Below are 15,574 nucleotides of genomic sequence, written 5' to 3'. Positions count from 1 at the left end.
TGCTGTGTAGACTTGCTTTTCTACTCAATTCTGCAAACGCTGCATTTTTTAACCACATTAGAAAGCGCGTTGCAGCATTTAGGTTGCACAGCTTGCGCATGCAAGTATATATACACACATATATATATATATGTATGTATGTGTGAATTAAAGCAAAGGGTTGCGAGCACAGACTAGCCACGCTGACGTGGAAATCTACGAAAATTGCGTGCACTTGCAAATTATAATGGTGATGAGTGTGATGATAATGAGACAAAGCGAACAAAGTGCAAGCAACCACAAACGCCGACACTCACACACATATACATACACGTGCTAGCTTTCATTTAAAAGCGAACGCAACTGTAAATCAACATTTAGCTGGCATGGAAATGGAGGAAATAAGATAGCAAATGAAAAATGCAGTAAATTTGCTGGGTGAGCAGGTGGGCGTGGCGTACACAGACACGCAAACACGAGTAATTTGAGGCGTGGAAAAGGCACTGGTGTAGATTTTCCGCTTTACAGCTTTATACAAGAGAGCGCAGCAGCAGTTGTACATATGTAAATTTCTAAACAGATATATACATATACATATATATATATATATAAGCATAATTACATGTGTGTGTGTCAGCCAGTTGCTGCTTAAGCAAACCACGGTGTGCTGCTTGGCTAAAACGCTTTGCCACAAAATTAAGCTAAAGCAGCAGCAAACGTAGTCGTAAATTGCGCTTAAATTACCAAAGCGCTCGCACATCTCAACCGCAAGTGTGTTTATGTATATTTATGCTACACATATACACATACACAGCGTGAGTGTGTTCGTGCTAGTATGCGCTTGATTTTGCCAGCGTGTGCGCTTCAAAAATGGCAAAATTAATTTCTGATTTAACGCGTTGCAGCAAATGCGAAACTTTATTTGTGCACAGCGCTTTGGTGAGCAGCATTTTTTCTATGCTGAAATATTTAATTTAATTTATTGCGAGCGCATAATCAACGAAAGCGAAAACGCTGCAGGAATTTACATTAAAAGCGAGGCATGTGATGTTAAGGGAACGCTCTATGTATTATATATATATCACTATATGTTACAGACAAAATAGAAAAAATTAAAAAAGAAAAGATTTTTTTTTTAAATTGTTAAAGAAGAATTTATTTAAATAAATATATTTAGTGTATTTAAAACTAAAAAAAAATCTAATTGTGAACATTACGAACAAAACGTTTTTAAATACAAAAGTTATCGAACATTTATGCATTTTTTTCAGAATTTTTCAAAAGTATTTAAATTATTAAATATAATTCTTCCAAACAATTATAATAATATTTTATTTAAAAAAATTTTGAAAACATATACTATTTTTATTTTTCTATTTTTTTTGACGTATTATGCATTTTTAGGAATAAAAAATAATAATTATAAATTAAAACGAATTTTTTAAAAATAATTAATTTAGAAGTATATAAAAGTTGGTTTTGTTTTTAAATTTGAATTAAATAAAAATATTCAATTTAGAATTATTATAAAAAATTTTTTAAATATTAAATATTTTGAATATTGTATATATATATAATATAATTGAATATTTTTATTAAATTCAAATTCAAAACCAAAACCAATCTTTATATTACTTCTAAATTAATTTTTTTTAAATAAATTAAAATACTAAAACTAAAAAGATTCTCTTTGTAAATATTTTAACATATAGGCAAAGAAATAAAAAATTATCTGGAATTTAAAAACAAATATTTTTATTAAGAAGAAATTCCAAAAAATTAAAACTAAAAATACAACTCTACCAAAAAATTTTTGTTTTTAAATAATGAAACATAAATGTATAATTTTTAAAATTTTTATAAATAATTTAATTTTTAATAAATTGCAAAAAATATTTTAAAGTGTAATTGAAGAAAAAATTATTTATTAAAGTTTCAAAACTCCTCATTATCAATAATAATTTTTTTTGTTTTAAAGTATACTAATATAAACAATTACTTCAACTTTATGGAAATTTTAAATTGCTTTTGAACTTAATTTTTAATAATATCAACTTTTATGGTTTTTAATTTGAAAATTTTTTAAATAAAAGTTTAAACTTTTTTAAATAGAAATAGTCGATTTGATTATTTAAAATCTATTAAAAATTACATTTTTTGAAATATATATATTTCTCTTATATAAAAAATATAAATTTAGAAAATTACTCAAAAAGCTAAATTAGGTTTAGTTATGGTTAAATTTGAGCAAACTTTGGAATATATAATTGCGAGAAATAAAAAAAAAAAGTTTCATAAAATATCTAATATCTGTATATATTTTTTCTTAATTTTGAACAAATTTAATATTTTTCTAATTTTTAATAATTTTGAAAAAAAAATTGTATAGATATATAGAATTTTATTATAGTTTTGAAAATGTTAATAATAAAAATTAAATAAAAACTATTGAAATAACATAGCTATTTTTTTATTTTTTTTATATAGTTAAAAAAAAGAAATTTTATTAAAAAAGAAAATATTTTTCTAAATCTTTTAAATTATATTGTAATTTTTTTTTTTAATATATTAATTGAAAAATATAACAGAAACAGAGAACGCGAACAAAAAAGTTTTTAATTTTAGAGATTTTGAAGTTTTTACAATTGTACAAGTTTGAACTACATATTATAAATTAAATAAAATTTAAATTTTTTAATTTTTTTTGTACTTTTGAATACACATTTATTTTAAGTCATACATGAAACTTAAGTCATCATACTTTTCAACGACACTTTTCGCATTAGAAACCTTTTTAGAGATTTATTGAAAGTGAAAAGCTCAAAAAATAACACTTTGCATTATTTACCAAAAAATTTTCAGAAATTTCTTCCACTAAGATGCCATATTTTAAACACTCTGAAAAGATTTACAGAATTCTCTTACTTTACCATTTACATTTTCATCGTCTAATTAATTAAACATTCTTCGTCACTCCAAGTTCGTTGAACTGCATTCAATTCAGCAACTTGACGGCGTTTCCGCAACTCTTCCACACCCATTGGAGTTAGTAACTGACCTAAATGTCGCACAAAATGACTTGTCCCACCCACCATCCAATTATTTGCATTGTCTTAAACGACCAAAGCAAACACTGTCGTCACTTCGGCTTTCTGTGAATAATTTGCGTAATTCTTCACTCTTTCTAATTCGTCGCTATTCTTGCTGATGTTTTGCTTTCGGCGCAATTTCTTCAGCCACCACTTGTCTCTGCTCATTTCTTGGCTTCACTCACACTGCTTTGTAATACATTTTTAATTGTGCGCTTTGACCGAGCGCGCTTGAGCTGGCGGGCGCTTAATTAATTTATTCTTATTCATTCAATATGCGGCATACACTTAAGCTCTCAACGCTCTCTATTTGACCTCCAGCTCACTTACTTTATCACCATCTTTCTCCTTTTTGCAGGTCGCACCCACGACGCATCTTATGCGCTCTTCCACATCGGCCAACAGGCCACGGCAGGCGTCAAACAATTCTCAGAAACTGGCAAAAGTGATTTGCTGGACAGCATTGTGGGCGAACAACAACAACAGCAGATGCACTATCAACAGCAACAGATCGCCGCAAACGGAAATTCATTTGCAGGCTTTGTGCCAACGGCGAGCGTTGTGAGGGGTGGCGGTGGCGCCGGCGCTGGAGCTGGAGCTGGGACTGGTGAACGCAGCGTTTTCGATGAGTTCAACATACCGGCTGTGCTGGTGGGCGACGGCCGGCAGGAGACAAAATTCTTTGTCGACAGCAATCACAGTATGGTGTCGCTAATGACGCGCATTGTGCCATCGCCCGATTGGTTTATCGGCGTCGATTCATTTCAGGTGAGTGGCATGGCGTAATAGACATGTTTCTAGCAAAACCTCGCTCGCAGGCTAGGCGAGCTACTAGTACTTGTAAGTAATGGCAAATGAGGTAAATTAAATGGCAGTTTGTGTAGTGGCGCTAGTTGTATGAAGTAGTTGACAGCCGGAAACCTTAAAGGACTTTTTGGTAAATGAAGAATAATAAGTGGACAATGGGAGCCACAAGGGATCTATATAGACTAAAGCCATATACGAAAGTGAAAGTTTTTAGTCCTTACATACGTACACAGAATATTTGTAAAGAATATTTTTAATTCTCATATTAAATTTAAATTAAGATTTATTATTTCTTTGAGAGTAAAACCACAGTGGTTCTCTGCAGTAATTTCGCAAGGAACTACGCTGTCGCTACACTTCTATAAAAATATTATAGTAACGGATATGTCGGAAATTATCCACTTTCCTCAACTACTTTTCTAACTGCATCCCAATATTTTCATAAAAATATGAGTTTCGATTTATGGGGACTACATTAGTGACACAGTAATCTGTCAGGTTCTCTGAGAAGTGCTTGAAAAATGAGTGGGCAAATAGAGGCGAGACGTCTCTAGATAGCTCTGCCATCCTCTGAAAGGTTCTCTAAGTACAATTTGGTAGATGAATAGGCGTGATCTCTTCGGCTCGATCTGTCATCCTCTGAAAGGTTCTATGTGTCCAGTTTGGTAGATGAATGGGCGAATGGTGGCGAGATGTAACCGCATAGATTAGGAAGCCTAAAGCAAAGATAGTTATCCGAAATCCTTAAATTTATCGAATTATCTTTGAGCTGGAGCTAAAGATCCACTTAGAGCTTAAAAATAGATTAACCGAAGTGTGCTGCCAATGACGCTTACAAACTACACATATGCAATAATTTCTTAAATTTCAGCATTTCTAACAACTCCATAGCATATCAGAGCTTCTTCCTTCTTCTAGGCCTATCTCAAATTGCACACGCAAGCATTCTCATTTCAAACTGCTTATCAAAATCCTTCGCATTCACCATAATTATTTATACAATATGCAGAATTAGCATGCATTATTCATGTGCAGTGAAGCGTTATTGTCGTATATCATACCATAAACGCACAAGTACACTCACGCTTGTGGCAGACGCTTACCTTAACCGCAAGCGTGGCGCACTCAAATTGTCAATTGTCAAACCAATTTATTAGCAGCGACGTTAATGCATAGTACACCACAAGCACCGCAAGCGTTGGTGGTCGCAGACACGCTGAGCTGATTATTGATGTGAATGAGCGCTGAATGAGCAGGCAGACGACAGCCAGCGGAAACAAGTTGCATGCAACGCTTGTGGCTAAATACGCAGCGACAATGTCATTAAGATTATGCTGAGGTATTTGTGTGTGTGTGTAACGGTAACAGCGGTTGAGAAGCAGAAGAGAAACAACAACAACGGCAAAGAGTCAACAAGCTTGCAAGGCAAACCAATCAAAATAAATGCGACGTGACGGCAAGGGTGAATGTAGTGGTGGGTGGTGATGTTGCGGTGTGGGCTGAAGTCTACACAAAGCGCTTGCGATAAGCGAGACTATGTAAATCAGCGTTAAAGCAACAGCAAACAGCAGACCTTTGTAGGTTTCAAGTGGTTGGCAAAATCTTCACTCCAAAGGTTGCGTCGTCATTTGGCGCGCTATCATGATACCGCTTACTGCTACTTGACAATTTGATCTGATTGCGCAATGACCGCAGAAACTCCACTACCAACTCCACAAGCTGTCACATCAACCTTTCGCTCATCAGCTTAGACATCAACAAGCTGTGGCGCTCACTGTGCACTAGCAACGTATCTTGTACTTCGTTGGGCGCGCATTTACTGTCGATTGTTGGCAATTTTTGTAAGAGTAGTACACAACAACAACACAAAACAAATGCTACATTATCTGTACGATGTGTCTACAATGACATCAATGGCTTTCAGCTTCAATCGCTTTCGATTTGTATTTGGATTTTGATTTCAATTTGATTGCTTCTATCTGCGCGCATACTGCTGCGCCCCGCAAATCGTATAAAGTACGCGTCGAGTGCTCATTCACAATCCAATTCTGCACGGCGCTGCCACTACACCACCACTCTCACTTCGTAAACACTCCACAATGACCACCTCCACTTTTTATAAGCGGTCATAAAACCCCTGTACTGTCTGCTTCACGTCCTACCCACTACTATTTGCTTATTTCTTATTTCCACTCAACTTTTCTCCCCACAATTTCCCGCACTGTTTTCCTTCACCCATTCAATCTTTTCGCATTTCATATCACTCTCACTAATGCGATTTGCGCCGATTTACATTAATAGCATTGACATTACATGTAACATTTTTATGTCTGCATAGCATACACTTAGGCGCGTTCAATGTATCCCGTAGCGCTATAGTCGCGGGCAATGAATATCATTATCGATAGCCTTAAGCTGACAGTAATGCTTTTCCAATTAATGCGACGACAAAGATTGGTGCACAAATATTCGTACTTAAACTCATTTGTAAGCCTGTGGTTGAACATTATATGTGTATTTACTTTGTATGCGCTGAAAAGTATGCTTTGTCATTAGGGCTTTGGCGCTCTGCTGAGTTGTAGTATTTGAGAGGAAAAAGTAATTGGATTTTCTATTTGCTCGGTAAATGAAATTTTATTTTTACTGTAGCGCGATGATGTTTGCATATTTAGAATATCTAATTTTCACTTTCACCACTAGATTTCTTTTACATGTGAATTAAAGAAATTAAACTGCGGTTTAGATAAGTGGTGGGGTATTGAAAAACGATTACTGAACTGACTGACGACATGAGCTGAGATTTCTTCTAGAAATTTTTTTTCGGTAAAAAAGCAAAGAGATGCACCTAGAAGTATGTTAAAGTAAAATTTTTTGTAGCTCTGCCATGAATAACGAATTTAATTTACGTATTAAAAAAATAGAAGGAATATGAATTAGTTGTTGACGGCGGTAATAAATATGTATAAAGTTTCCGAAAATATAACTTATTACAAAAAAAATATCTATAGATGCCTAAATGTATGCTGCGGTCAATTTCTTGTATTCTTGTATTCTTAAAATCTTGCGATAGTTGGTGAAATCTTAGGTAAGCCTTGCAGCCCATTTGGCTAAAATAAATTCCAAAGCGCGTAAATGTATGCTTTGTTTTTTGTCTCTTATTTTAATAAATTATATTTATTTTACTGAAAAACTTTTGCGATATGATTTCCGATACAGTTAGATTATATCTGCAGTTTATAGGTCAAATAAATAATTTGTAAAAATATATCAAATATGAAGCTCAGATTTTATAATACGTATTAACGTTAGATAACTACATCATGTGTGTAAAAAATCTGCAAGCATTTGTTAAAGCAAATTACCGTTAACACAAAATCAAATGTGGCAACACTGCTTTAGTTTTTAACAGTTTTGCTTATTCTTGAAGCCTTTACCAATAAAAAATTTTATTATTTGTATTTAATTACTTACAGCTCTGCGTCGGTGGCTCTTGGATTGATACGGTGACCGTCGAAATGGATCCATTAGACGCGGGCACCGACAATGGCTTCACCTTTACCGCACCCAATTGGCCGACATCGCCACAAGGTGTCATTTATCGCATCACCTCACGCTATCCAGCACATCCGGCAAGCAGTTTCTTCTATCCGAAGAGCAAACGTCTACCGCCGATAGCGACATTTCAATTTATTAAGGTAAGCGAGTGCGTGGCGTGTGAGAAATTATGCGCGCGCGTAAAAGTATGCAATCAAATTTGTCAGCGAAATGAAGGCAATATTTTGCTACATATTCGTTTTATGTCGATAAATGTAAATATAAAGGGCGGATATAGCATATTATAGAATACACATGCAGTTTAATGATAAAATGTGGGCCATTTGCTGCGTTGGGCATGTTGATTATGTTGATTAATTGAGCAACAACAACAGCTGTCGGCTGTTAGCGGCGCTTGACTGGTCATTTGCACGAATATTTTTTTTGTTTTTTTTTTGTGTTTTTGTAGTTCGGTTGGCAGCTGCCGCCGCACTTAATTAACAGCAAATCAGTTGCACTTGCCACATGCGGCAATTAACGCCGGCCAATATTAATGTGTGTGGCAAGTCGCAAAGCATAAACACACGCACACATGCAAGTAAATTTATTTAAATGTGGCATGAAAAAGCGGCTAAGGCAGTGATAGACGTGCAACTGAAATGGCATAGAATAAAAATGAGCATACTAATGACCCATTAATGGCATCAGCCACCTTGGCAGCATATAAATACGTGTATGTGTGTGTGTCAGTTATGTGCGTGTGTGAAAAAAAATGAAATAAAATATATATGTTTATGTGTGTGGCAAGAAATCACGCAACATTTCCTGCCACAAGGCCTACGCGCTCATGTTGTACGTCATGTGCACTTATACGCACATATTATCGCATGTGTGCATGTGCGCATAATTGCTGACATATAAATGCCGTTGCCAACACATTCCGTTTGAGCAGAAAAAATATTTAATTACACAAAAATTGCATGTTAAATGTAGGTGCTGTGATTTGGCACACACACACACACCCACTCACATATGCACAATGCTTGCATGCCCTTTCGCAACGAGGACATCCGCTTAATTACAGCGTGTAGTACATCAACAACGTAATGGGGCGTTACAGTGTGAGTGAATTCGTAGGAAACTGTGTGAAGTGGGCGTAAATTTCGACGTTTAGACGTATGCGGACGCGTTGTTGTTGTTTTAGTAATAAATATTGCACTAAGGCGACATTAAAAAGTAGTTTACCATTTTATTTTCTATGTAGCTTTTATGATTTGTTTTAATGCACTTAACTGCTGATCATAGCTATTAAGCTTTTATGCCTTTGTGGTGCGTCAGCTACTGAAAGCTTTATTGTGGCAAGCATTGTAATGTAATTTAGCAAAGTCGTAAAGTAAAAATGTGAATTTATGTTTGGCTAAATAAATATTTTTGCTTGAAAAGTTTTAGTATGATCCACAAGTAGCTTCAAGTCTATAGTTTTGTATTAAAAGCAGCTGCTTCGAACCAAAGTCTTGTAGAGTATTATAATTGAACTCAACAATATTCATCAATAAAGGGTTAAAGTACAATTGAATGCTCTACGTTTCAACTGTATTATAGCAGTGCAAAATTATATCGATAAGCTTTTGAAATAAAAAAATAACAGAAAATCTATATAAAATATTATAGTAAAGTATCAAAATTTCAGTCGCGCTAGGTGAAATTAAAAATAATTTTTGTTCCAAATTTACTTCAAATCATACTTGTATATATACAATAGTTATGTAGTTTGGCTTAAATACAGCAAAAAAACAAGAAACAACGTTAACTGCGGTTGCACCACAGCTATAACACCCTTCACAAATACAAAAGTTGCCTTCAAGGAACTTGATTTGGAACGGTCAGTTTGCTATAGCAATCCCATCTGAAAGAAAATATTTTCATGAGCGACATTTTCTGTGTATAATTTCAGCTGAGAATGTCAAGTAGAAAAAATAAAAAATTTGTAATATCAATTCACATAGACAAGCATTGCCAAACAGGATGCTAGATTAGATTTCTATGAAAACGGTGTTTTAGTACAATAGCTTGAAACAAGAAAACTTGCGACGTCTTTAGGTTTGTTTTGGTTACACTGGCTGGCTGTCATGCCAAACATAGACCTACAGGCCCTTTGTAATGCCAAGTGGAGGAATATATTGTATATACGAACTGAAGTTGACGACGGTCTTGCCCGTCAACGCTTTTTACGAAGTTTAATAGAGACTTCATATCTAATTTTGATACTTCATCTAGTCCCTTGAACTGCAAAGCTCCTTGATATCTAAACCAAGTTCTAGAGAAGGCCGGGCAGAAGCAGAAGACGTTTTGAAGCATGTCTCTCATGGTTACTGCTCTGCATTTTCTATTTGATAGTTTTGGCAATCTCATCAAATATTTCGCTTCCCGAAACGCCCTTGTGATCTGGAACCTAGTATGTGTAGCGTATTGTGACGCCTATATTTCGAAAACATATTTTATAAACTTAAAAGTGTTTTTTTTTTGCCCCGTGCTAAACATAATTTAAATATTTAAAAATAAACAAGTGTATTTTTGCATTTAGTAGTATATATTTTATTCTATTGAAACTATTTTATAAATAGTTTTCAATATTAAAATATCTTTTTAACAAAAATCCAAGCAATCCCCTGCTTCATTAGTAAATCATTAAGATTTATAATGATTAATTGACACAATAAAGGCTAAGTTTTCTTCGTGCAATTCATGAATTCCCAGTCCAACAACGCAATCACAGCAGAAATTCAGTCAAAAACACAAGCATTTCAGTTGATCGAGGTCGCATGCTTGATGACCACAGCTTTGGTCAATTGGGAGCTGCTAGAGAATATGCATAAAATGTGGAAACTAACAAATAAACAATCATGGCAAAGGCCTGTTGTAGATTAGAATACAAAACATAAAATACAGGGGAAAGCAATAATACAGGATGAATGCTATTTTATGGGAAAAATCTTTATTTAATCAATTAAAAAAAAAAAAGTGCCTTCTTACAGCGAAAAAAAACGTACGCTTAAAGACATTTTTTTTTAAATATTTTTTTATTAACTCATTAACTGTTTCTTTCAAATTATTTTTCACTATCTCTCACTTCTACACTTTATTGACAGCTGTCAGATTCAATTGAAACCAGTATTTATTAATATGACAGCTGTCAGTTTAATTTGTAAAGCTGTATTTATTAATATGATATACTGAATCCCCCTGTACGTTATTTTTCTCTAAAGCGTAAATATTCATTATAAATTGTCTCGATTTTTTTCTATTCGAGTACAAGGAATTTTTAAGATTTTATAGAGCGATTTAATCAAAGTCACTAGAAAACAATATGCATCACCCTGTTTGCTATTAAAACCCTTATTAATATTCACTAGAGTTGGCTTACAGAGAAATGTGTAGGTATCTGTAATGTATAACAAAGGTCACTTTAATTAACAGGATTGAAATCCTTAAACTATGTTATTATACTAGCGGAAACGCCCAAAAGTATGCATGTCAGCATCTCATGTATATTCAAGTACATATTCAGCAAATTTCGACTATCTCAAGTGCACCGAGAGTCATGTAGATTTCGCATCACTTTAAATGCTGAGTGACCACCATAAAATAACTGAACCAAAAGCAGAATGCATGCAAATGCCCATTAAAGCGTCCATCACGCAACCACAAATGTTAGGCAATTTACAACGCCCACGAAAGGCCAACGTGGATAAACATACGAGGGCATAGCCAAAAAACCAAATCAACACAGACATAACTAATGTTGCCAAAAACACACAGATGAGACTAAAGTGTGTGTGCATAAACTTTATTACCGACACAGCTTCATAAATATAAGTCAATGGCGTTGTATGAAACTGACATTTCTTGGTGCGTGTGTATGTGTGCTGTTACTTTATTATAGTGTGCGCTATTTATGTCCGTCCATTTCGAGTGTATTTGTATGGGTGTGTCCGGTTGGTGGTCATTCGAGGACGAGTGGGCTCATTGTAATTATACGAACGCCTTCAATTTCTATTTTACGACCGCAAGCGCTACCAACCGAGGTACAAAGTCAGCGTTGTGTGCTGGTGTGGAGGAACTTTGCCAACCACCAACGGCAGCAGCAGCAGCAACCGCAGAAGACTATATAACCGTCCAACTCATAGGTATTTATGGCATGTTGCGAGGAAATTGTGGGGTTTCTGAGAAATTGTGAAAATGCCTAAACCGCAGTTGCCAGCTCAGCAATCTACATTAAATGTGTCCCACAAGCGTTGAGCGATTTGCGTAAACTTAGTCGGCTTTTAGGTTCGCAACTTCAATTATTATAGTGACAGCCAAGTGCACAGCGTTGCTTTTGTAAGCTTGATTGGTTGCATAACCGTTAGCTGATGCTTTTTCTTAAAGTAACGAAATATGTTATAGAAAATTTTGTGCATTTAAGCAGCAAGAAACTACTATCGACAGTGGATATTGTATCTCTCACAAACCGTTAGTAAGCGCAACCGACGCTCCTGTTTTAATGCATTTTATGCATTTTGAGTATTCAGAAACCTGCAAAAGACGAGCCGCAGAATTCCACGAAATAGGTTTTTGGAAATGATCATGCGCAAGCGGTAACAAAAAGTCTCGGCTTGCCTCTTATTGACTTGCTATCTAAATATAAAACTCATATGAAGGCGACGCAAATCTTGTAACCACGCCAATTTTTGAATGTCGGATGAGTTAAAAATCACACCAGATTTAGTGAGAGACAGACAGTAACCGGATATATTGAAATATATATTTTGTTTGGTCTCCAAAAAAAAAAACAAATAGAAAATTGAAAAATAACTAGCCATTTATTACAGATCTGCTTTTGGTCAGATAATCTCGACCCAGCGATCTTTCGCTTGCCTCGAATTGATTTGATAAAGTTTCCCCTAACATGTATAACCCATATGAAGGCAATGTTAATTTAGTAAGAGATAGCAATGTTCCAACTTGTTTAGCCCATCTGAACCAAACATTTTTGGGAGGTCTTCAAAGTAGGTAACCATAGCGGCCGCTCAAACCACTCAAATTTCTATCCAGCTACTGGCTTTGTGCTGCTTGCGAGGTTGCCCTGCAATCTGTCCATGCTTCACTAATTCACCACAACCAAATAGTGTAGTAAATTCACCACGCTCTGTACATAGCCTTATTTTTGTATGAACCAATATTGCCCAAATAAAGTCGTACCCAAAATAACTGCAGCTAATATTAAACCAAATAAAAATAACTACAGTTTTGTACTTCCATATAAAAAGTAAAAACGCAACTCAAATCTTAGCACAAAAAAAGACTGTGGAAAAACAAATGTTTGTCTGGAAATTTGCACAGATTTGTTTGTCTTGCAAACGTGCGTCAATTTTTACGCTCTCCTCCAACTAGCAGCCAACACACACAAGCATTTGCTTTCAACAGCCGCCTGGCGTGTGCTATAAACAGCAGCTCATTTACACATTCCAATCGCACTTAATCTCTGCGGCAAGGAATTTGCAGCGTTGCAATAATCCAGCGTAGGATATTTCGCATTTTCACAGCAAGCGGATTACAAGCCAGCCGCGCGCGGTTGCCTGCTGTGTAGAACTGTTATTGCCTCGATCCGGTTGCTTTCTTTGCTTCATACACTTTGGCGCCCGCTGCGGTTACTCCTTCACTACAAAAGTCGACAAGCCACTGAATAGGCATGCAACTCATACTATAGACATTTCAAAGAATTTCTTCAACACACAACAACAAAAGTAAATAAACGCACTACGCACAGGCATTTGAGTAGCTTGCCGGATAAGAGCAGAAAAGTGTAGCGAAAAGACGGCGTAAACTTCGCAAACTTAAAAGAAATTGTAGTCGATAGGAATTGTCAGGCCACAACAAGCACATTGCGATAAAAGCCGTGGTAGATTGCCGAACCGATAAACGCAAAACTGTGACGGTAACCAGCAGCAAATACTTAAGCAACTGCGCGCTGCTTGTATTAAAATCAACAAAAGCGCCAACCACAATAACAAAATCGTTAAATACTTCAGCGAACACACGAACACGCAGCAAAGGCAAAAACCAAATTAAAATGCGCAACACCACGCTGCTAATGTTGCGGCAGTTGGCAGCCAGACGCGTGCAACGCAAACTACTTTCGGTGCAAATTATTTAAAGAATATTGTGATGTGTGGGTGTGGGTGGCAAACACATGTATGGTAGCTACATATATATCCTATATGTGTACATATCTAGATATATGCTGCATGTATACTCGTACACGTTAGAATTTTGTAGGTGAAACTCCAAAGTATTGATTTAGTAGAACTTCAAGCGCAAAAACAAACAAAAACTTTAGCAAAGTAAGCATTTATGGAGCTGTTTGTGATGGAAAATGTACGAACGAAAGTTCTATAAGAAGCAAAACTCGAAATTGCTAAGGAAACAGTGAGCTCAATGTGTTTTAATAAAAAACTTTTTTTTGAACTTCTTCAATATTCGAAGCATATGCTCGATGGAGACAGACAGACGGACGAACAGACGGACATGGCTTTTTCGAGCCAGCATGTCACACTGATTAATTATATTATATATATACTTTATAGGGTCTCTGACCTTGCCTGCTGTGTATTACGAACTTCGTTGCAAACTTAATATACGCTTGGCTTAGCATACAATAATTTGTCGTAAGAGAGTTCAATGTAGAATAAATAAATTTGAAATATGACAACATTCTAGGAAAGCAACCGAAATATTATCTTAAAATATGCAGTAGTCCACATTTCACTCATAATAAATGTTTAAAATACATAAACATTCTAATACTAAATATTTCATAAATAAACAGGGTAATTTCCAGCCAGAATTATCCTCGATAATCGGTATGATTAGGGTTAAATAAAATATACACAAACTAAATTAGATAAAATTTATAGATAAATAATAAGAAAGTATTTAAGTAACTTCTACTAGCGAATCCCAAGTAAATTTCTCCATATTAGGATATATTCACTCGTTGAGAAAAGTAAGAAAATATAAAATTACCACTATTCAACACAAACTCAACTCCAAAAACAATGGAGAACAAAAGAAATGAATAAATAAACTAAATGGGCCAAAGAAGAGTGTCTGTCAAAATGCAATTAAATGTTAAGGCCATGCAAACAAAGGCAAACCCACACACACATACTCACAAAACCAAAGCTATTCAAGAGCGCAGCTAGACACACACACTCATACATCTAAGTAATTGCCGCTATTGTTTACTTAACGCCAACGCCTTAGTCGCATTCCGTCTGAGCCCTGTGATGAGCCACGCTGAGCGTTTTCCATTTAAGCTGATTGCTTTGCTAATTGGCCATTTTAGTCGCGTCTTTTGTCGGTTGCCGTTAGTTGGTATTTTAGTTGCGGCTTTAGCTTTAGTATTAAGAATTTGTGCCAATTCCTTCATTCACTGTTTACAACTTGTGCTAAACTTTTATGTGTATGCCACTGCTCTAAAATTTATTTTCTTTCTCTTTTTTTTCACTTTTCTGCTTTGCAGTTGAAGGAGTATGAGCTGAGTGAAGTTTTCAACTTTGCCGAAGACGATCGCAAATATGAGACGGTGAAGACGCAAACACACTTGGAAGCGGAACATGAGTAAGTCTTAAGTAGTGAAGTTTAAGTATTAGCTTAATTAAAAACAGTAGATAATAGTATAATTTTCAATTCAGCTTATTGTTTTTAGTAATTTTTTAATATGCGACTTCGATAGAGTACGCTATTTTGTTAATATTCGACAGCCTGCCTAAAGGTAGGCAAGTAAACTAATGTCAACACACTCAAATCACCCATTTTATTTAGTAGATTATAGCCCTTGAGCTCTAACAGGAGCTGTGACATCTGTCACAGGATTAGAATAATATCATATTGCTGGAATCATTATTTCTGTAGTGGATGCCTACATTTAGACTAAAGTTCTGCTGTACGATAAACCCAAAGACTCAATTGTCAATTTTATAGTATGGAAATCTAATAATTTTCCTATAACAGTATTAATAGTGTGTTTTTGATAATATACAACTGTTTGTTTTAATATTAAAAAACCTTTGTAAGAAGCTAAGACTTTAATTCAATCCACAGATACTCCCGAAAATTCCGTT

General features: G+C 35.2%; 1 protein-coding gene across 1 annotated transcript in view; it reads left to right on the top strand.

Annotated features, from left to right (window-relative positions):
* The window catches only part of mspo (M-spondin), a 129,735-nt gene that overhangs the window by 100,992 nt on the left and 13,169 nt on the right, over positions 1–15,574 (top strand). The window contains exons 2-4 of the mRNA XM_036374628.2: positions 3,427–3,836; positions 7,349–7,570; positions 14,974–15,071. Coding sequence (XP_036230521.2) covers positions 3,427–3,836; positions 7,349–7,570; positions 14,974–15,071 — 730 coding nt within the window. The remainder of the gene's footprint in view (positions 1–3,426; positions 3,837–7,348; positions 7,571–14,973; positions 15,072–15,574) is intronic.

The sequence above is a fragment of the Bactrocera oleae genome, chromosome 4 (assembly GCF_042242935.1).
Source record: "Bactrocera oleae isolate idBacOlea1 chromosome 4, idBacOlea1, whole genome shotgun sequence".
NCBI classification, from domain to species: Eukaryota; Metazoa; Arthropoda; class Insecta; order Diptera; family Tephritidae; genus Bactrocera; species Bactrocera oleae.
Note: the sequence above shows the minus strand (reverse complement) of the source record. Positions and strands in the feature narration are given on the sequence as shown.